Consider the following 23,666-nt stretch of genomic DNA (forward strand, 5'->3'; position numbering starts at 1 on the left):
GTCAAACAACATGCTAACTATGACTCTGGAGAATCCTAGCTGTATGGACGATCGCCCGATGGATGTCCTTCACTTTATCCTGGCGTTGCCGGTGCTGCTTCTGAGGTTGGTGACTTAAGCGCACTATCTTCCACCACCTACAGTTAAAAAAAAGCCTGTTAATGCAATAGTCATTACCAAACAGACTGACTTCACACTCACACAGATGAAACTGAGGACAGTGAAATGCCGCTTTTCCTTTCAGATCACTGCTGGGTGTAAAGTCAGAAACATACAGTGTACTCTCTGCTACCGATGACAGCCTCTGTGTTTAAGGGACGGAGAAGAGAGTGTTCAGGGTACGCCATCGCGTGCCCCGTTTCTGGTATTTCTGTTCCTGACTACGATTTGCCACCACTCCTGGACAAAGTGAGCAGTTTTACAATGCGAGCTGTAGCCACAACTGGCAGAAATCATCCCATTGCAGTACTTCCTGCACTGACGACAAATGCCCACACGGCGACCCACTCTGCATCTAACAGGGTAAAAGGCAACGATGAGAGAAAAGCTGAAAGTTCCAGTCGGCAACACTTTGTCAAACTGGCCAGCCCTCACATCCGACAGCTCAACCCTGCACTTCAAGGAACCGCTTGGACTGCCTGAGACAGCACAGTATATTCTAAATAGCTCCACCTCGTCTTTTCCCGTTCCCTGTGCTGAGCAACTATTCGTTCCTTCTAGATCCACGTGAAGATACTCGGGGTTTTACGGTGAGAACAAAAGCAGTAACCGTTACTTATTTCCAGGGACTCGGATGGTCGGGATAATTGAATCCACGTGTAAAGACCTTTGCCCAGCCCTCTAAGTTGCAGTGCTAGCCAACAACGGCAGAAGGAAGCAGCCCCTCAACAGCAGTCTCCATAGAATCAGCTTATTTTCTTGCCTCCCGCCTCGTCAAAACTTGCTAAAGCGATATATTATTAGCAACACGCCATGCTTCAAAACTAAAGTCAAGAAATACTAGTCTGCGTAAACTTTCCTTTTATGCTTACAAATCTACGAACAAGAAAGCAGTAAGCAGTTTGTCCTAAATTCAGTGAGGGCCCACAAGCCAAAACCAGGCGCTTACATCTACATCAGTACCCACCAGTTATAACGAAAGCAGAAACACCTTCACTGCACTGCTACGGGAATGACTGCGGAAGCTTTGTGACCTGCTGCCTTCTTCCCAACCCAAATTTTCCATTGACTCCCATGAGGGATTTGCGTATTCCCAAGTCCAGCCCCGTCTTCTCTACAGTGTTGTCCTAAATCCCAAAGCCGAGACGAGCTGAATAAGTGAATGCATCTAAGATCTCTTCTTGTTCCTGTCTCTAGTGAGGGACTGGCGGGTGCTGTTGAAACCCAACTGCTTGCTCTCCTGTTTGGATCTCAACAGGTCCCATTTTAGAAACATCCTCAATTTTAGAAACATCCTGCTGAAGAAACAGCACGTTTAGCAGCTATAAAAACGACAGCATCTTTAAAATCCACCTTGTGAGAAACCGGTTTTCTCCTTCATTCCTGCCCAGGATTCTTTAATTCTGGACAATATTTTCGCCAGAAAATTTGGTCTTCGACGCACATTTCCTGCTTTAGCTTGTTTTCTTACTGGAGTTAATGGCTTTGGTCTTGAGACTGGAAAGCAAGAGGGGGAAAATTTCAGCCTGGTGTCATCCAAGTGACAGGGAATTCTCCCCTCTATTTCCCCCCGCTACAAGTTACCTTCTCTTGAGGCCAGTGCAGGCAAATGGTAAAGCTTGGCTCTCTCTACGGCCAGCTGCCTTTCAATTCGTGGAAGGATCTTGCCATATTGGGCTAATAGAGAATTTCTGGCAACTGCTCTGTCGGTCAAGCGATGATCGCCGTCGTTCTGATGAAGGAAAAGCGGAAAGCAAAAGCTTAACTCATTACAAGAAGTTCATTGCACAGACCTCTCCGTGCTGTTTCGCATTAGTGAGCGGATTTCCTCTACGGGTGTGGGAAAACACCTCCACTGCACAGAACAGCGGCAAGTTCTACCCATCCGCACACACCGATTTCACCTGGTACTTTTAGCAAAGTGGAAGGAAGACTGGAATAGCAACAGAGCCTACAACTTGAAGTTAAAACAATGCTGGCACTCTGCAGAACCTTCTTCTGATACGCCTGTTATCACCTGCAATTTTCTGATATCACCTGCAATTTGCAAACGACTTACTACATAGCAGGCTTTCCCTTGTTCTTCCTGAAACGCCAGTGCCCTGAATATACGGGACAACTGGAAATTACCCTGGACAACATGATGTGAAGATTAAAACAAGCAAGAAAAAGCGACCTACGCACACCACCTGGCCGCATGACAGTTTTCAAATGCAGGACCTACGACTTCCAAACCACCTTAGAAGTTTGAGTCACTGGAAAACTATGATTCCAGAAAACAGCAAACGCGTCACAAATCCAGAACACAAGTTCATGTAACACAAAATGTAATCTGGCTATTTTGAGAAATAGAGGTTAGACAAGAATTTTTGTCATAAAAGCCGTGAAATGAAAGTTGTGGAATTGGAGAGCACACTGAAACTCGCAGAAATTAAAAAAACAAAGAAAACCCACAGAAATTTAACCTGTGGATTGGCATCTAGCCTGCTCTCAGCTAGAAGAATACAGTTGCGTGCAAGACACAAGCGATGACATACAACCTACTCGTCATCCCACAGGAAGGAGTGATACAAACAACTTCCAGTAATCTAAGCCACGCATAACATACGTATCTCAATCACGGAATGGTAAGATTGGCTGATGGGAAAGATACATGTTTATTCCTCAGATGCAAACAAACTGTTCTCCGAGGGGTCAACAGTGGTGTGTAACATTTAATTTATAGCTTCATAGAGTAGCTTTGGAGTAGTGACGTATATTGGTCAACATTTAGCTTCAGCTGTAACCAAAGGTGTAGAAACTTGTTCCGAGTGTTTCAAAGACTGGTATGAAAAAAACAAAGCAGGATTTTTATTGAGTACTATCCAAACCAGTTAGTAACACCCAGCAGAAACTTGCACGCTTGACAGAACAGAACTTTCACGCTTACCATAAGATTGACATTCATGGACTGATTCAGCTCTAGTGCTGCAATGTAGTTGGCACGCTGCAGATGGTAGACTAAAAGGAATTCTTGATTCTGAACACCAGCACTGGTCCTTAAAAACTTCTCCAAACACTCCTATGAGAAAAAAAAAATCATTCCAAAAATCTGTTATGGCTCTGCCTTTTCTCTTTTCAAACAGACGATGAACATTTTTCCTTGCTCCCACTTACTTGTTCGGTGTCTGTGAAAGGCAGCTTCAGCAAGTCTTCCATCAGGCCCATCTCCCGGCACATTTCGTACATGTGTTTTAAGAGGTCTTCTAAGTTTGCCTGAGCGGCATGTTGGTGCAACAGACCCCAAGCCTCCACCATGCACCTGTAATTAATGTTTCAGACGTAAAGGCATGTTAATAGCATAACCAAAGAGATGCCCCAAGAGTCTTGTACTCAAAGTTTAAAGGAAACTTAGGGGATGATGATTTCTATTCTTTGTTCTCCATTTTCACAAGATTTGCGTGACAAAATGGTGGGGTGTATTTCTTTACCTATTGGAGAGCAACACAGTGAGGAGAAGCTGCACTTCCCCGCTGCTTGCCGTGGGTGGCCTCATCAGCTGGATGTATCTGAGGGCTTGCCCATGCTCCCCTTGGCACAGGAGGGACTGAATAATTCTCTTGTGCTGCCATGACGCCGTTTTGATTGTAGCGGGATGAAAGAGCAGGGCCAGTGAATTCTGTACAAGTTAGAGATCGGGTTTTAAAATCATTTTCTAGATTATAGCTTTGTACTGCCATGTATCTCTAACTCAACTCTACCAGACTTACTTCGTAATCATTGTGATCTAGAAGCCAAAAACCTTCAACAAGCTTAACAAGTCCCCAAGGCATGCCAAAGGCAGTTGCAAAGGAGTCGACTGAAGTCTCTGTCTCACTCGGAAAGGAACGCTTGATATCCAGCAGCAAGTAAATTGTCTGACATCAGGTATCTCATTAAGGCTAATCAGTTTGTAAGACCAAAAGTTTATCACATTACCTTTAGAAAAACATAATGAAGTAAGAATATAAAAGTGGTAGGAAGCAGAAAATACATTCAAAACATTGGAGCATCCAACGCTCAATTATTACAGCAAATAAATTCCACAGCTGGGTTTTTCCCTCATGTCCAGCGTCTATAAAACAGTGTAAATTGTGGCATCCTTACAGTACAGCTCAGCTCCGAATGCTTAAAACTGGATTTAAACCAGTATGCGGGTCACTCATTGGTAGCGTCATTTTCTCTTTCTGACGTCCGTTTTTAGGGACATCATCTAACGAGACAGCTCTGGGCTATAAGCGTTTCTAAGCCCCTTGCTCTCTAGGCTCCCCTCGCGGGTTAGGCAACAAACAGCAAAAGCAAGGCTGTGTATTTCAGCAGCTTAAAAATTAAGTTTCTGCCCCATGACTTTTCTCTTCTCCCTGTTGCTTATTCTGTGTGCCTGCACTTTCAACGGAACCAAAGCAAGCACCGTGAGCTGCACTGGAAAACCCGTGATTTCAGCAAAAATCCAGTACTGGGAAACCACTCTTAGAAATCCTTTTGCTCTGAAACAGAAATTGTTTTATAACCCATCATGGGTGTTTTAGAAAATTTTAAACGGTGTTTAAATTTGGAGAAAAACTAAGGACATTTTATATCTTCAACCCTTATTACTAAAACTGTTTTCTCCCTATCGGAGAAGTCTTTTGCAACAAAACGTTTAAGAAAAAAGTCATCAAAAATCCACAGTACAAAGAAATAAAACAGCGCTTCTGTCTACAACTTAACGCTAAACTAAATGTTTTCCCTTGCATCGTCTTTGAAGCATAAATGAAAAAATGTCATGAAACAGGTCGGCGACCAACACTGAAGAACATTTATGTGCATCCCCTGGAGGTGTAATAAAAATAACTAGAAAGGATACAATTGCGTGTTTGCAGTTTTCTTCAATGTTTTCTAGCAAATAGAGATCCAGCAGTGCCTGAAATGAAAAATTAAAAGTTCTGAAAAAACGCCTGTCTTCCCTAAATCATTGGCTTTTGGGTGGGGTTTGGCGGGGAGGGCGGCCGTTTGTTGTTGTTCTCAGTGAACAGGACACTCACATGCAAACTGGCAGGCGGGTATTTCCCAGTTCCTCCTGCATCTCTCCGCCACAGCTTCTCCACTTGGTCTCCTAACTGGGAAACCATTCCATCAACCATCAAGCAGTCCGAGTCCCATTTTCCTCTGGAACAAAAGGTAGCAAGGATTTGGACAGAGTTAAACACTAATTCCAGCCTCCCGGTGTAACGGCTTTCCTCCAGTCTTCTGCTGACTGCAGCCCTGCCCTTTCATCTCCCGATGGCACAAAGCAGAAAAAGGACACTAGAGGCTCTGTGCTTCGAAGGAACACACGAGCCTGTATGTAAGTTACTTGAGAAGTAAGCCAAGGAAGATGAACTTTGAAGTCAATACCTCCTACCCTGCAGCTTCCACCTTAACTCACCTTGCAGCCTCTTGGTCACAGTGCCATCGCCGAAGCTTGGTCAGCTCTTTATTCAGTTTTCAGTACAATTTCCAAAGAAAAACCTATTATCGGCTAATCCAAGGCATGCCGCCTATGTGCTAGGCAGCTAGTCCAGGAAAGAGAGCTGACGTTAGCAAGTGACTTCTATCCGACAGCCAGCAGAGTGCGAGGCGTGCCAACTCCATGTAACTCCAACCATCTTACGAAATCACACCACGTACTTGGGAGAAGGGGACTTAGGCCAATACAGTTATGACCCTCTATTACCAGTCAAGGACGGAGATGATTGTTTGTTAAAAAACACGCTTTCTTCTGCTTCCAAAACAATTGTTCTGTGAACACCCTGCTTTGCTGAACTGGAGGTGACTGATCCTGTCCTAATCACATGGCCTTTTTCAGTAGTCAGAAATTATACACATTAGCCAATGAATAAAGTAGACTCCCGAAAAATGATGATACCAACCAGTGGTACTAAGCAGAGGTAGATAGCACCGTTTTAACACAGGAAAGTAACCTCTCTGTTCAACAGAACACACGTGTCACTGAAGTCAAGAGTATTGCTGGCAGCGGCATTACGCATAGCCCATGCAACTGTTGAGATAAAAGCCATTCCCTTCCACTTCTGAATTTGCCGTGGAAGTGTTCTAGAGTCTTCCTCTAGCTCTTACCTTGATAAACGCTCAAGTTTCTGTCGCTGACCAGTATAGTAGCTCTCAATCAGAGGATAATTGTAGAAAGGTCTCGACAAACGCGTATCGTCATCTACAGGCAACAAAGTAGAAGCAAGTTAAAGCAGTCATATCACACTTGTAAACGAAAATTTTTGCCTAAAGAGACAGAAGATCGTACAAGCTAAGCATCAAGAAGCCTCCAACTCTGAAAGAAGCCAATCCTCTTTCTGCCTTTGCTAAAAGAACTCTAAGAGACAAGACTCAATTCCTTCTTGCCCCAAGTGCCGTTTCAAGGTTACAGTTCACGCAGCATTCACAACATGTAGGGTAAGCTGAAGTTCACTATAAAAAAAACCACCCAGTTCTCAAAGGGAATGGTTTCTAAACGAGCCGCGTGAGCATCTGTGAGACAATTAAGGCTGGCAATGGAATTTCTAATCCATCCAACTAAAGAAGGATTTCCAAGGTGTAATTTCTCCTCAAGCAACTGATAGAAAGTTCAAAACATGCAGGTAATGCTCTCACTCTAAAAACAGGCATTCCGGTACTTGTTGTTTAATAGTACTTTGTTTAAAATCTCAAGTAGTTCAAGCTGTGGACACAAGCAGTGCCTTGACATCAGGGGTCCATTGCTATTCCTAAAATCCACCCAGGAAAGAAACTGCCTGCCTCATTCTACGCTGTGTACTTGACAACCCAGCAAAATCTCAACTTCACCCACAGAACTTCAGCATACCCTGCCACTGAAGGCACTGCACTTGGGACTGCCGGGTCCTGCACTTGGGTCACAACAACCCCATGCAGCGCTACAGGACTGGGGCAGAGTGGCTCGAAAGCAGCTCGGCAGAAAAGGACCTGGGGGTGTTGGTTGACAGCCGGCTGAATATGAGCCAGCAGTGCGCCCAGGTGGCCAAGAAGGCCAACAGCATCCTAGCCTGTATCAGGAATAGTGTGGTGAGCCGGACTAGGGAAGTGATCATCCCCCTGTACTCGGCACTGGTTGAGGCCCCACCTCGAGTACTGCGTTCAGTTTTGGGCCCCTTGCTACAAGAGGGACATTGAGGTGTTGGAGTGTGTCCAGAGAAAGGCTACAAAGCTGGTGAGGGGTCTGGAGGACAAACCTTATGAAGAACGACTGAGGGAGCTGGGGTTGTTTAGCCTGGAAAAGAGGAGGCTGAGGGGAGACCTTATCACGCTCTACAACTACCTGAAAGGCGGTTGTAGAGAGACGGGGGCTGACCTCTTCTCCCTGGTGACAAGTGATAGGACAAGAGGAAACGGGTTCAAGTTATGTTAGGGGAGGTTTAGATTGGATATTAGGAAACATTTTTTCACTAAGAGGGTTATTAAACATTGGAATAGGCTGCCCAGGGAGGTGGTGGATTCACCATCCCTGGAGGTGTTTAAAAAAAGGGCAGATGGGGCACTTAGGGACATGGTTTAGAAGTGGCTTTTGTCAGGGTAGGTTAAAGGTTGGACTTGATGATCTTAAAGGTCCCTTCCAACCTCAGCAATTCTATGATTCTATGATTCTATGAACCAGCACGACTTCTTCCTGACGAAACCGTTACAAAAACATGGCTAAGCATGCGTTCGTGGGAGTCACTCACTGGATGGTCGCCTTGCTACAAACGTATGACAGGTCACGCTTACCTAAACCCTCTGGAAGGAGACCGGATCGACAGAACCAGATGACCACTCGTGCATACAAAGAAATGAGGCCGGTTACCGCTTGCTTATTTGTCACGTCTGCAAAACCTGAAAAAAGGCAGGAGATGATTAGCGTTATGCAATTCTGTTCATTTTCACAAAACTCCCTTCATCCTACTAAACCAAAAGTATAAAAATAGCACATTAGAAATCTTTCTCTTTGCGTTTTTCATGCTGTATCGCTTTCTTATTTGAAGAAAAAAACCACTATCACCACCAAACCAAAAAGCAACCCCTATAAAGAACTAAACTCACTAAAGGCTAAAATAAAAAAAAAAAACCAAAACCCCAAAGCCTGAACTACTAAATGCACGCAGGAATAAGACATCTGTTTCTCACGTAGCAGAGATTCTTCTGATAGCAAAGGGATAGTCTTTTCTTTTCTCAATAGGCCAAGAACCATTTCTAAGAGAAAAAGCTGTAGAAACTCAAGTAACTTACTTTGCATGTTACTCGTTTACGCTTCCTTCGTATTGTTTAGCAATTTGCAACACGGTGTCTGCATGCAACTAGAACTTGCTAGCTAAGAACTCAAAGGAATAATTTTCAGCAATACCACATTCGGTTGCTGTAATTTCAGCCCAGTTGCCTACTAAGCTTCTCTCTGGATGTAGCCTCCCCCACCCCCTTGCATGAGCTCCACCATAAACTGTTGCCCTGAACTCCATGCGTGTTTTCTGGTGGTCCCAAGCGCTCAGCTTTAAGCCCCTTCTCCCAGCTAAATGTGACTGTCTTCCAATCCTCAAAAACAACAAAAGCCCATGTTGCCACAATTCCAAATCTTAATAAAACATACCAAAGATTTTGTAGCACTACTACAAACCTTTTTCAGTAAGCTCTTGTGCTTCTGTGAGAAAACAGTTTAAGACCGTGCTAAGGTTGCTCAAAAGCAACTGGCAGCGCTGGAGAGACCGTAATGTCTGGGCGTCAATGAAGTTGCAAGAGCCATCAAACAGCGGAACACCTTTTCAAGAATAAATATTAAATCGTTAGCCGACAGAGCAATTCCAGAGTTTCAAGGCGCACTTCAAGGACCGCGTGCAATATCCTATAGCGGCGTATTACTGAGGAAGCTCAATCAGAAAGAACGACTTTAGGTTTGCAGAATGACTACACTAGTACTCACAGATTTGGTCAAATTCTTCCTTTGTAGAGATCACTTGGTTCCATGTCCACTCAAGAACAAACCGTAAATTACCAGCAGACCTTGGCTGCTCTTTAAACAAAGAGAACAAAAAAGAAATGAATCAACAGGCTCCAACTCAAAGAGGTACCACGTAAAAAAACAACGTTCCAAGTATTACCTTCAGATATCCAATGTTTAATGCATCCAGTCAGAAGTCCCACAGAACCTGTCTGGACAGCAGCTGACAATACTGCTTCCAGCTGCTCCTCCTAAACGTAACAGACAAACTCAAATGAGAACCTTACCTACTTGCACCATGTGAACCATCAACAGTAAATGTTTCTTTCTAACTGTATACTCATTCAGACATCACAAAGTCAATCAGGACACAGGCCAGGAATGCCACGTCCTTTCTCTTAATTCCAGCCACAGGCTGGACTGCTCACTGCTCTGAGGAACACATTAACACACTTCTCCTCTGACATTTCAACTTACTGCAGCCTAATTCTAATCTTTCTTCGCGTGCCTCTGCATTACAGTCTTCACGTACTGAGTTCCAGCTTACTACGTCCAGAAACATCCTCTGCTAATACGCGTTACACATCTGTGCAGATAAGTTTGCCATCAGGAACGCAGGAAGGGGACAGGACAAACACAACTGTGCAACGTTTGCATGGAAACAGTGAAGCTACGGCCAAGCAGCTTTCTAGACCATGAAGACATGAAGCAGTTCTGACACCCAAAACAGTACGTTGGAATTTTGTAACGTGACAGAAAAGAAGCAAAACATTTACATCCTAATGGCTTAAATGTTAGGCTCTTCAAATACTGTATTATAGTGTAGTGGTAATCCTTACAAGGATAAATCACGGGTATGCACATACGCGCGATATTAAGTAGTAGCTTATCTCAGCTGGTGTTCTCGTACTTCTCTCAGGTGAGAGGACCCTTCATAAGTTTTTACTTTGGTTTTTGGGATGGGATTTGGTTGGTTGGTTGGGTTTTTTTAAACACATTCAAAAGTATCTTTCCCCTCTAGGCAAAATCATGACATTCAAAGCGACTTCTACACATGTAGAACACACATGTGATATTGCCATCTTTTTCTGAAAACTGGTTTCAGACAAGGAAACACACCATTGGCCAGCTTGCCAAGAAATGTCTTTGAGCTACCACACTGTGCAGAAGCGTTCATGTCCTAACACACGTCCACAAATGTGGTGACGAATGCAGGAGACAGGAAGAGGAGGGCAGCGGGAAGGCTGCTCTCCCCTTCCTGCTGATCGCTCCAGGGAAAGGTTGGTGCATTGCAAATGGAAAACCTATGGCAGGGGGAGTGAAGTCACTGTGGTGGCATAAAGCACATAGAAGGTAGCGAGTGTCATGAGATAAAGGTGATTAAGGTGTTGCAGCTGCAAGAGGGCAGTCTCAGAGCAGCAAATTGGGCTACTGCAGCACAAGGCAGAGGCTACAGAGGTGAAGATCCGCCCGGAGAGGATGCAGAAAAGCCTACCGATGAAGGGAAAACGAGGGCAAGCCGTGAAGAAATTGCCAGGGAGAGCTGACAGCAGTAATCCTTTACCACAGCCCACTTCCTTGGAAGCAAATGATCACGTACAGTGACAGTGCAGCAAGCCGACGTCTGCAAGAGCTCGCATCCCAGTGAGACGCCCCCATCGTCGGCTACTGCACTGAACCACTGCTTTGAGAAACTGACAGGGATGGGGGTTGCTCTGGGGGACACATGCGTTATGTTGGGCATGACCAGCACTGACTGCACGCTTCCTTGTGCGCATCTGTGTGTGGCACCGAATTAAGAGAGGGGTCTCTAAAGACAGATCTCTTAGGGCTGTTCCCAGTCAAAGTCACTACTTTGGATCTAAGGATACGGTTACTTCTGCTAGCTCAGGTCACGCCTGTATTTCAAATTGGAGTATCGTGTCTTGTAGCCCCTCCAGCCCTGTCAGACCAGATGGATGTATTTCCCCCTTGATTCCCTCATAGGCACTCACCTGACTCAAACTGGATGGCTGGACATCAACTGGTCTTGGAGACAGCAAGCCAGCTACAAGACACCTATTGTAGCTCTCCTGAATGGCTTCCCATATTGAAGGGCCAGATTTCTTCAAAAAATTCAAGGTCTGAAACATCGATCGAAAACCACAGATTAAGACAGCATTGTTATTCCGTCACTACGCTTCTGGATAACCTCTAAAAGGAAGAATCTAAATGTTCACTGACACCGTCAGACAGCCTGAACCACTAAGATGCTTTAGGTTAGCAATCTGCGTAATTAAGTCTTTTCTACCTTCTCTGTCTATACACAGGCCTTGCTCTTTCCCTCAACACTGACACAAAATACATTCTATATAAGCTAAGCTAACATGCAACTTCACGCTTTGGAAGATCCTTTCTATGCCTGTTCGTATGGAAGCCGATTCATGTTGGAAACATTTAGTGAGCTGAAACTTCACTCAAAATTATCTGTCACAATCTGTGCCGTGGCTCAGAAGTTATAATTTGGCCGAGTTTGGGAGAAAACAAAATTTTCACTCCTCAAACAGTTATGTCATTTTTCATTTTCTCCATTCCCTCCTTTTTCAAGAGAATTGGGGATCAAAACTCTAACTCAAGACTATGCAGGCAGTTCGACTGAGGGGCAATAAAGAAGTAACACCTTTCCCCGCCTTCTACAGTGGTTTTGTTCTTGCTCCTGGAGCAACGTTGCATTCCTTTCTAGACATTCAATCCCCGATCGTGCCTCAAGAGGAGACAACGGCAGTTGTACAGTCCCAAGAGGGGACCTAAAACATTACCATTTGCATACAACTGGCGACAGGATACAATTGCAACTATGCGTGTGGACGGGCAGGATGAGCATGAAACGGTCCCTAACACGGAAAGCAGTGCAACAGAAAACTTTGAAAAGCTACATCTCCTGCCACTCGCAATAAAGATACAGTAAAAGATCACCTCCTTCTGGAAGCCGGTGCAAGTCATGTGAACGACTCCGGAGGTCAGCAAGCACGTACCATCTGCAGAAACAGGGAACGTTTGACAACCTTCCGTACTCTCACAGTTATGGCATGACCACTTTACATTTTTTACACACCGGTATCTAGAAACATATAACTGAGTGCTTTGAGCTTCAGTTCACAGTCATTTCAGGCTATAACCAGCACCACTTCACCGGCTACATTACAAAAGCACCAAAACTCAGCCGGCTGTCAGATATGTTCCACAATAGTAAATACCTTGTCAGTACAACGTGATCAGAGTTGGGTTTGGGGGGGACTGGGTGTTTTTTTGGTTTGGGTTGGGTTTTGAATGACAAACAATGACTGAACAAGAGAACCAATGAATGGCATTTGACCTCATTTTAAGCTTATCACTCTCAAAAGCAGTGAAATACCTACCAAAGTTATAGTTGCCTGGATGAAAAAACCGCTCAGGTGGTGGATAAGAAGGAGGAACTCCCCGACTTAGACTCCGCTCATGGACCAGAATATCCAAAAGGAGCTTCGGAGAAGTCACGCTCACTACGGTATCCAGCGACCACAGTGCAAAATAGGGGCACTCATGAGGGAATTCTTCCGGCCTTAAAGAAAACAAGCGCGTAAGCTAAATGCCGACATTCAAATGAATTATTGGCAGGCATATGGAAAACTACTGAAGAAAAATCTACCTTAGCGAATCTGGCATTTGAGCAGAATACCAGCGATTAATGTCAAATACACCCAGGTAAGTAGATGGTTTTCCCTGACCGTACGTATTCACTTGCCAACTGAAGACTGAGACACTGGTGTCAGGAGACGTGACTGTAAAAGACAAGACGTTGTTTCTGACTTGTAGAAAATACGATAGATCCGATAGTTTTAAAACACCACTTTCTATTTTGGCTTCATTCTGTTCTGTCACTCGTGAAACACAACACTTCCTAAGAGTGATTACAGTACTTACGGAATAGCAAACATCTCTGTGATAGGTTTCAGTCACACTGCCCCTTTTTCTTGTCCCCTCGTCCAGATCACTGGTCAAGATACTAAAGAGAAGTGGCCCCAGTGCAGTGCCCTGGGGAACAGCACTTGTGACGGGCTACCATCTGGATGCAGATGCGGACATCGGTTTGAAGAAGGGAAAAAATTCTGGTAACATTCCTAAGCAATGGAGAGTTTGAACTTCTTGTTCAAAGATGGCAGCTGGAGGAGTAAAACGACTGACCGTCATCATACAAACGGCCCCACCATACATCGCGATAGCATGTCAGCAAGCATAAAATAAAACCCACTTTTTCCCTTAAAGAAGTCCCACATAACTTAAGCATCCATTTTTTCTTCGTAAATAATCCCAACAATCTAGTCTATGCAGATAGGCAAGACTTTCAGACTGTGGGGACAGAACAGCATTCGTTGCTTAGGTTCCAAAAGCACTTCTTTTAAAATCACCAAACACGGACATCAGAACAAACCTTCATTTACGCTATCCTCTCCGTCAACGTCGCTGCGGAATTTTTCGACAGTCTGGCAGCTGATTAATTTAGTACTCATCTGGCCTCTCAAGGGAAAGACTCCACCCGTGAGATCTAAACTGAACTTTTCGCCACGGTATTCCAAACCCTGGGGGAAAAAATCAGAGAAGAGAGCAAAGGTCATTCTAAGATAAAAACATACATTATGGCTAAATATGAAAGACAGTCTAACAGAATAGGCTTATTATACTGTGTATTTCACAGGAGCCTATTTCTGATGGTAAATAGAAACTACGCCTGACATGCAAGAGAATGCAGTGTCAAATCGTAACGGGTAAGTTTGGCTGTAAAGGCTTTGCACTTTTTCAAAATTTAGAATTTCCCTAACACTATTCAGATCTAAACATGTTTTGCAGAATTCCTTGCGACATCCAAGAATGTTCTTTATAAAAATAAATATATCGCTACAAAGAGATATCTAAAATGATGCAACACACATGCATGCAAAGCTCTTTGCTCCATGTCTTGATTGCAGAACTGATGAAGTTAGAGAAGCCCCAGCAGCTAAAGCTGTCAAGAGGTATTTTCTATGGGCACACCACCAGAGTGACCGTGCACCCCTCTCTAGTTACTGTGAGAACTTCATACTGATTAGCAATCTTCTTTCAAGCCACGTAAGCTATGACAGCTCCTCCTCTCATCTTGTCAGAGACTAACGGGTGAAATATCCCTCAGCTCCTTCACCAAGCACAGCCAACAGCAAAAGGGAAAACCAGAAAGGACACGGGGTGCACGTGGCCAAGGCTTTTAGCATCACGAATTACTACACAGTAAACAAACTAATTTTGAGATACACAGAAACCCCGGCACGATTGTGTTGAACCTCTGTTAGTGCCATTTTTTAAGTAAGCATGAAGTGAAATACCGTCTTTCCAAATACAGCATTCATTCAAACTGTCTACCATACAACACATGAATGGGTGTACTGGGGACAAATAGCAGCTCTATAATTAAAAAAAAAAGAGGGAAAAAGAAACCCAACCCACACAACCCATAAACTGATAACGCCACATTCTACCCAGGTTTCCTAAACTTGCAGAGCTCTGAAACGAACTGGCATGAGACCACACATTCCCGTATGATCTCATAGGATACATCTAATTCACCTAATCTGAGAAGAGGCGAGCTTTCTCTTAATGATTCCAGGAAGTGTTACAAATAAATATGAAGGTTGTCTAAAAAGAAAAATTAAATAATTAAAAAAAGTCTTTCATAACTAAAAAGAAAATGCTTCTGAAGCAAAGCAATGCATTTTAAACTTTCCACGCCGGGCAAAGTCATTCTAAGGAACTCCATTGTATGGGAGATGTTAAGTAATGACTCCATTGACTAGCAAAACACAAAAACAAGTTTTCAAACGAGATGCACTGCTCAAACTCTGATATCAAAGTAGAGAGTGTATACTCTGCCCATCCGCAAGCATTGTGCAGAACGAGGGTAAAGATGCGCTCTACGATCGTGATTTGATGCACCAGATTTAGCAACTGCTGCGACAGTACAAAAAAGGTCTTTGGAAGCATTACTTAAACATACCTTTCTGTTTAATTACTTAAGCAGACTTAAACCAGCCTTGAAGGCAATGGAGACGAGAGTTTGACACGCATATAGAAAAACACAGTACCACATGTTCCATAAGTCCTATTTGTGACTCTTACCATGACACACAGTCAAAGAGGCACTGCTTCATAGCCTCAAACCTAATTCCTGGAACAAAAAGCACTGCTGTATTGAAAAAGTCTTTTGAGCTCCTGTGAACTCTATCCAATGAACAAGGATCAACAGTAGATTCCTCCTTCTTTACTCAAACTTGGCCTAGCAAAAGGGAGACACTTAAATTTTCTACCCCTGAAGATGGACAAGAAACTTGACTCAGACAGCCATGCAGGCAGACAGTCATGTAGTACTAACCAATCTGTGACTACAAGGAAGTGTTCTGAGACTAAAAGTATCCGCTGTGGAGCACAGGTCCCGCACATCAACAAAGATAAAGAGATAGCATCCAGCACGCGATGAATCCCTGGAAGATCCTTCTACTTGGTCACCGTGATAGATAATGCATTTTAAAGAAACACCACCTTTTCCAAACACCTAACCTCTATCTATGCAAAAGCAACAGTGCCAAATGAGGAAGCACCTTTCCTACACATAAGCAAAACACTCAAAATCTAAATTAATCCAAAAAAATCAAAAGGCACAGTCCATACAAAAACCAGCGTACCACGATACAAGAGTCACCCCTGTTTCGTTCCATAGCTATTGAGAATATGCAAGAGAAAGTACCAAATCAGGAGGAAAGACTTGCTCTGAACTAAGATTACTGTCCCCTCAAAAAGATTTTGGAAGACTTCCAGGCGTACAACTGAATGGAATTACACATCTAACAGATGCGCCTTGTCTCTGTTAGCTATCTGAGATGCAATGATACCTCACATCTGTATTTTAAACGCATCCTCTTGGAGCCAGATCTAACATTTAGGTACACTCTTCTGACCAAATTACATATTTTCCTGGCTTTAAGAGTAGATTGAATAGGTCACCCAGCCAAAAAGAAGAACGAGTTATCTTTACAGCTACTAAGTGTCAGGATCAACACTGAAGAGACACTGTAGGTGCATTTCATGTGAGAAGTCCGGCTGACAAAGCTCTAAGGGAAACCAAGAATATAAAACTGAAGATCAGCAAAGGCTAGAGTATGACTGTATTTTAAGAAAGGGAGAGAGACAGAAGCTTATTCAAGTCCGAAGCTTGGTTAAACCAAGCGATTCAAGGCCCAATCTTCTCTTCCTACATGCCATTCGTTTGGTATTTCAGAATAATTTTATTTGCAAAAGCCGTGTCCTCTTCAGGAATTTCATTTATACGGGCTCTTTGCAGATGGATCTAGCTGGAACACACGACACTGCAGTATAAAATGGTACGCCTTCTTTCCAAAAGGTATGGACAAAGGCCGTGCCCAAGAAGACTCAGCAAAACATGATTATTTTTTCAGCCAGCTCTGAAGTTTGATGGTAAATCTCACCCCTGTAACTCAACTGATACTCCCTTAGAGAAAATTACTATTGTCTGCTTTTCCCACGCATGCACCTCTTACCTCATACATGACTTGTCCTGAGGCCACGCGTTTTCTGTCACCAAACGCTAACTGCAGCAGGTGTAAACTCACCACATCACCTTCACTGAAAAAGGGATAAATTATGAAATTTGGTTACAAAGCTGCTTTATAGTCCTCATCGTCGTGTTAGTAGACCTAGACGTTTTCTTAATAGCATGCTCCTGCTGAAAAGAACACCACCTCTTCCCAAAACATGATCATCGGCCACATTTAGCCACTGAAACATGAAGGAGGGCGTTTGGACACTAACAGCTTCAGGGGCAAAAGCCAACCGTACAATTGGAAAGCTGTAATATGTTGTATGGACTAAGAATTGTTGGAAATAGTTCTTCACAATGAAGAGTTCTCCATCAAAACTGCTTTGAAGTCAAATTTTAAAAGACTGCCACTCTACCAACAGCTGAGCTGATGGAATCGCTTGCTGATGCAGAGAGAGAGATCTCTCTGCCCTTCCCTTACCACCAAAGTTCCCCTCCCCCTCTTGCGCACTCTGCACCCTTCCAAGTCCGATTTGATTCAGCAGAACAGCAGGAACCCATTGGCTTTTCTGCTGAATCGTTTTCTGCCTGGGGAGCTGCACTGCCTCACCAAGGCTCCACAGACTGCTGACGCTGGCACAAGGCCATCGGCAATACTGTCACCGCCGCCTTTAGGGGCGGCAGGCTGTTGTGTGGGCACGTCTGGTGTTCTAGATCTGCAGCCTCAACTGCTCCTAGTGGTATTTTAATACCACGGTGTGACTATCAAACAAATGATGAAGTGGTCATCGAGGAACAAAAGCAAACCATTTGAGAATGCGAGCAGAAGAATATGGCCACTGTTGCTGTGCCTTCTGACAGAAGGCAGGAACTAGTAGGTCCCTCTTCACGTCTGGTAAATCCTGTAAAAATTGCATTCTAAGTTTAACACCTTCCGTACCGGAAAGAATCGCAGACACACAACAAATACACATGTTCAACTGTATGGGAACAAATATCCTTAAAAAAAAAAAGAATTAATTCAGTGGCTGATAGTTAAAGTTTTTATTCACCTTTCCTGCGTAGACTGAACAGCCCACAAGTAGCAACAATTGCGAGGATCATTCTCAGGCTCTTGAAAAGTGACAGCATAGACAGGAATCCTCCCTCCTTCAAGCTGAGAGTGGTGCCTACAGGTTTAGGGGAAAAAAAAAGCAAAACGAAAAAGAAAACAAAAGGTGAGCCTAGTGGCCCAAACACAGGTAGTTTCTCGTTTCTTGGACTACGTCAAGCATTGTTCTTCCTGACTTCTGAACCTTACTTGTACCTCCACACTCTACTCTTGCCACCTAATTATTCCTCCACTGTCTATTTATGCATCCAACAGCTTCTGGGGAGTCAGTGCAGATCTGCTGAAGTGAATCCCGACCAGAAGTTAGCCAAATATCTCGGGTGAGATTGCTCTTTCGGCCAAAGCTGACATGCAGGAAAGAATACATTTTTCAGGCACAGGTCAGCTATTGAGTTTTCATGTCTCACGAGTTTCACCCTGGACACTTTAGAGAATATCGGCACCAAAATCACATCACTGACATACTTCAGCCTTTCAATGGATGCCCCAGTTGCAGTAACCGGTTCTGAAAACCCCAGGAAGCATGCTTTCCACAGTTCCTCAATCCACAGGCACAATAAGGAAAACAATCCTAGTCCACTGGGGAGAAGGTGGACCACTTGATCCAGGTATGACTGAAAAGTTATGTCAGAAGAGGATTTCTGAACGTGCCAAGATTATACTCATACTCATGTCAGTCCCTGAAAAAGTTCTCTTTACATCCACATACTTCCTTAAGCAACAAATCGAGAGCCCCACACCTCCAGGCATGGCCAAGTGTAAAGGCCTACTTACTCTCTCTTCAAAGTTTTCATATTCCAGAGCGACAGGTAGCCGTCTGAGAAACCCACAACGAGCTGGTTGCTTCTGCTTATGTAGCACAGGGCTGATACTGCTGTTCCGGAAGCATTTTGTAGTTGAAAACAGAGACGTCTCCCTTCGCTGGTCACAGTTTCTCTTCTTTGTGCAACTTCAGCAGGATTTTTAGTGACAACTTCTAGATCTACACACACAAAACCAAGCAATAAATGAATACGTTATGCCATTTAGGCTGCATTTTAGGCACTGACGTGACAACCCCTATCATCTAATGCTACCGTGCCAGGCAAAATAGCCATTTATGCAACACTTTTTTTTGCCATTTCCATTATGTATGTCTTCAAAGAACATAAGAACTCTCGGATCAGACAAGTATTCTCACTCACATTTGAAAGCTAGGTAAAAACGTGACCAAATTCTTCCCGGACTCTGAAAAGCAGGAGTTTGGGCCTCGTGATGAAATTTGAAGTGGCACCTCGTGTTTGAAGTGGCACCAATTGCTGAAGCTGCTGTTGTAATAGCCAAAACGGTGTATGCAATCTGAGTACACCTATTCGAGATTTCATTCATCCAAATGCATGGGTGTTGGTAAGTGGGGTTTATTTTAAAAAACAAGCCCAAAATTTGCCCCAAGTCAATTAACACAAGCAGAAGAGCATTCCCGGGAAACAGGGCTCCTCCAACACAACTTCCTACCAGGCGGCCGCACCGGCTCACGTGGCAAAATTCCTACACCTCTCTGGCAAGAATCATAGTGGCACAGGGATCTTGGTGGGAGGGGGCATTTACAACACTGCGAGGAGCAGTCAGACGCTCCCAGGTTTAATCAGGTCAGGACTATACGATGTCAAACTGCCACCTGTAACCAGTCGTCAGAAATGTCTGACACAAGGGTCTTCAAAGTGGGATGCATACTGTTTCGTTAGAAGACAGAAGTTTTCTTGCGTTTAAATTCATGTGGAAAAACTGCAGGCTTACCCAATGCTTCGATATCATTCTGAGTGCAGGAGCAATCATCCAAACTAAGGTCAACCAGAAGCAGATGGCCAGCATCTGTAGCCACTGCTGCCACCCCAAAGAGCCATCGCAGACTCTGATGGAGGTGCTGAGTGCTCACGCTGGGTCCTCCGTGATTCGCTATGGGTTCTATAGCGGTTACCTACAGGAAAACTACAAGTTACTATTTGAGCTCTTTGACAAGCTCAATAGAAAAAGTAAATACAGGAGCATCAAAGCATTGTTTGCAATTAGATCAAGAAAAGAGACAAAGACAAAAAAGCCCCGTACAAAAACCTGTTACTGCCTTCCATTTACTAGATTTCCTGCGGGTAAGTGACTTAACTTCAACTTACATGGGGCATTCTATTAGTACAGCTTAGCAATTTCCATTTCCTACTTCGCAGTAATTAACTGGAGGAAAACACAGAAAATCAGTTATACGCAAGAAACTTTATCGTATTCAAGGGGCTTAAGACAGACAAACACAACTACATCGAGGTCTCCCACCGCTCACAGCCCACCAGCACCGCGATACAGTCTATGCCTTCTTTGACAAACGGGCGTTAGGATAAATCAGGGCTCCAGAGTCAGACGAGGCAGCGGCCAAGTTGCATGGGAGACACACCATTTCCATGGGAGCGAAACGTATTTAGAAAGCGTTGAAGGGAGAGACCAGCTTAGTAAAATTCACACTAGTCCGCATTTAGAAGAAAAGTAACAACCACATAAAGGAAAAGAAGCTTTAAATGCACACCAGCGCTTTCACGAATGTTGAGAAAAATGTTAAAAGCCAGCCTAAAGCAGCAGCTTCTCAGATAAAAAGGTGACTCCACCTAAAGGAGGAAGCGCACACTGCTCTCTCACGTGCCCAGCAGTCTGCACGCAACTGTCTCACAAGGCGAAGACAGACCTTTCAGCACACGTTGCAGCACATCCCAGGACAACACTGACTGCTAGAGCAGAGACACGAGCACACAAAGACTCCTGCGCTAAAGCTGCACGTATTTCTCTCTCTCAGTCACCCCAATACGAATGCTTACTACTAGTCATCACACTGTAGCATTACAAACAAACAAAACTCCACCTGTATTCTAGCAAGTCAAACCAAAGCAGCTGATGGAAAGCTGGCTAAGAAGTTAGTTAGTTAGTTGTTGCAGATTCTAAGATGATAAAAATGAATCTTGATGTTCTATTGACTGCCACCGATTCTTGTTTACATTAAGATAAGAGGCTAGGGGACACACATCATTTGAGTTTCTGGGTTACAGAAGACAGAAAACATCAGCAACATTACACCAGTGTGTCCCATCTACACAAACACACTAGTCAGAGAGCAGAGATTCAAGGACTGCAGGCTGAAAGGTGACCTCCCAACAATCTGTCAGATAACTCACTAGAGGCTCTTTTTTCCTCTCCTAAGTCAACAGAAAAATGTGTTCTCCTCAGCCTGCTTGCTAGGCTGAGATTCAAGGCAATGTGTCGAAGTCATTTACAGCACAACTATGGAATTCTGAGCCATTTTAAAGACGGTATTTCTGATGGAAATCAAGCAATTAGGGCCAAAAAAAGGTGCTTTTCAATGCCTTTTTGCGGAAGGAGAGAATCAGGTAACTCTGTGCTCTACAATAAAACCAGAAAACTTGTTTTACTCTCAGTAAACTCCAACAATAATGGCACATTAAGCCCAAGATTTTACAGCAACACCGTCTTGACTGGATACTCTCAAGTGACAGGATGTTAACGCGCGATAGAAAAAATACCTCCTACAAAGAGACGCTCCAAAGCTTGTCCTAAAACAGGCCTACGCAGCACCTAACAACATCAAAGCTTCGTTTCTCCAATTAAAAGGTACCTACCCTCCCGGGAAGAACAACTGCTTTAACCACTCTTGAGAGTCCAAGGTCGTACAGACAGAGAACACTTCCCTCTGCGTCTTCCAACCCAACCAGCAGTCCAGTTCTCTTCTCCCAGGAAAACTCCTTCACCACACGAACAGTGGGAGGCTGTTCATTGACTCCACTGAAACGGTACGCAGAGAGCCGCTCTCCTGTCACACAGTTCACCACCTCAAGGTGAGGACCACGTGCCAACCACGCCAGGCCGTTTCTCCCTGTGAGAGAAAAGAAAGAGGACTGAAGCAAATGTCCAACGGAAGACTGAAAACAGCTGAAAAAAAATCACAGTGCCTGCCCCTTTCCTTCAATAAACGTACCTAGCAGAGGAAGACCGACCTACCTCATTCTAGTCAATGATTCAAAATCACCCGTTGAAATCCCCAAGCAATCCCTCCTAAAATTAACCACCTTGTTATTTTGCATTTGTACTTGTCATTCCCGCACCGAAGAATCTGGGTTGTTTGCGATAAAGATGACAAGGTCCTGATCGACAGCCTTTATACCATATTCGCCTTGGTTTTGCTAGAAATGATCTAAACGCATATGGGAATACAAGTCTTAGAGCGTAGAGGAAGAATCGAAGGCATTTTGTTTCACTGAACTACTGCCAGCCCAAAGGAAGTATGAGCTCAATTCCTGCATTTACACTCAGGTAGATAGATTCCACCTGGTCTTAACAGAAGCCTAGACCTCCAGATAGGCACCCAGCTCTACTGTCACATCACCTGGAAAGTCCACTTCAAAGTTTAACTATACTCACGTTTTAATATTAGCATTTGTCATCGCTGAAGCACCCTTTTTGTTCTCTCTCTCTAAACAGGATGCCTCTTAACAGCACCAACCTGACACAGCTGATACGATGACCTGAGGCTTCAGGTAGCCTCCAGGCAAGAACAGCTTTGTACCGAGACCAAATTTAAAGGAAAATGCTCACCTCCAGAAAACCTCCCGCACAGCACAGAGCCGAGGGTTCCCTCATCTTCCCCAAGTGCCTGAAGAGTCACCTCTGGAAACTGCAGCAGACTGCTCGTTACCTCAGCTGTTAGGTCTCGCATTCTTCACTGTAAATACAGGAAAAAATTGCACAACTAGACTCACGTCAGCCAGAACTATTCTTGAGAGTGACAGAAGTTTCATCAGTATGCAGTGAAAAATCCCCTAGACATCACCTCTAGCTCTTTTCCTTGCAAATAATGGCACTCGGGAGACTTTTTGCTCTCCCAGCAGAGCAAAAGGAGAATCCTTTGCTTTTCTGATGCCTGTGAGATCACCAACAAAAAGCGACCCAGACGTATCCACAGAGAAATAACAGGAAAAAGCCCAATACACTGAGTTCAAGTCTACTCACACAGGTTCGGAAGATGGGAGCTGAGAAAAATCAGATTTTAAAAAGCTTCTCAGTAACAGGTACAACTTTCCATTTGTCCTTTCCCTTGATTTCGTACTTTACCCTTTGTTACTTATTGTCAGTTGTCTTCTAGCAGCCAAAATTACCATTGGTCTTCACCTTAGGTACTTATGACTTCCAAACTATTTCCAAAGAAAGGAGCGTACCACGAGTCACAGGCTGAGGATAGATTTTTGCATTAAAAAGCTCCAAGAAGAATAAACATGGAGAAATTACATGTTCAAGCAGAATCACATTCAGCCAAGTCAGGGTTCAGGGACGTCAGTTTTGACTGACGGTAGTACCTGAAAATCCGTTTCAAGGGCCAACAATGCAATGGGCTTACTGACGAAAAAGCTAAAAATATGGCCAGCCGCAGCTGAAGAGATGGTTTCACAAAACATGCTGACTTCCCTGCCACCAAAAGAGAGGACTTGCCGCCGCCTCCCATCTCTCCATCTGCTCCTTTGTTCTACTACCGTACTCCTGTGGCTCACCTCGCACTGCCTTAACAGTGCCTTAGAGCACTTTAGGAGCCAAGTTCACTCCCTGAGCAGGCAGGAAACTCACCCAGAAAAGCAGGTGGTGTTCCACCAGCTTCGAGAGCTCAACTGCCTTGCAGAGACAACCAGCAAGCATAAGAGGTGGCACAAGGAAGGAGGCAGGACCACGCATCGGGAAGAAGGAGAGGGAATTTGTCCATCTCCTTTTTGTGGCAGTCGGCCCGGGCTGCTAGCTCATACCCG

At 44.2% G+C, this 23,666-nt stretch overlaps 1 protein-coding gene across 1 annotated transcript; it reads right to left on the minus strand.

Moving 5' to 3' along the window:
- Positions 1 to 1,531: 1,531 nt before the first annotated feature.
- On the minus strand, positions 1,532 to 22,588 carry LOC134512478 (protein ELYS-like; the record flags this gene model as incomplete). The annotated part of the gene is made up of 24 exons (XM_063327854.1): positions 22,468 to 22,588; positions 21,495 to 21,748; positions 19,618 to 19,798; positions 18,616 to 18,823; positions 17,783 to 17,899; positions 16,732 to 16,816; positions 13,581 to 13,728; positions 12,798 to 12,930; positions 12,529 to 12,710; positions 12,086 to 12,147; positions 11,125 to 11,253; positions 9,291 to 9,381; positions 9,113 to 9,202; positions 8,810 to 8,950; positions 7,930 to 8,034; positions 6,274 to 6,367; positions 5,202 to 5,325; positions 5,024 to 5,080; positions 3,909 to 4,055; positions 3,630 to 3,817; positions 3,316 to 3,460; positions 3,089 to 3,220; positions 1,744 to 1,891; positions 1,532 to 1,656 (listed from the first exon to the last, which is right to left on the minus strand). Coding segments are annotated over exons 1-24 (3,207 nt in total), but the record flags the coding sequence as incomplete, so codon positions are not given.
- Between the last annotated feature and the right edge of the window lie 1,078 nt (positions 22,589 to 23,666).

The sequence above is a fragment of the Chroicocephalus ridibundus genome, chromosome 3, assembly GCF_963924245.1.
Source record: "Chroicocephalus ridibundus chromosome 3, bChrRid1.1, whole genome shotgun sequence".
In the NCBI taxonomy this organism is placed as follows: domain Eukaryota; kingdom Metazoa; phylum Chordata; class Aves; order Charadriiformes; family Laridae; genus Chroicocephalus; species Chroicocephalus ridibundus.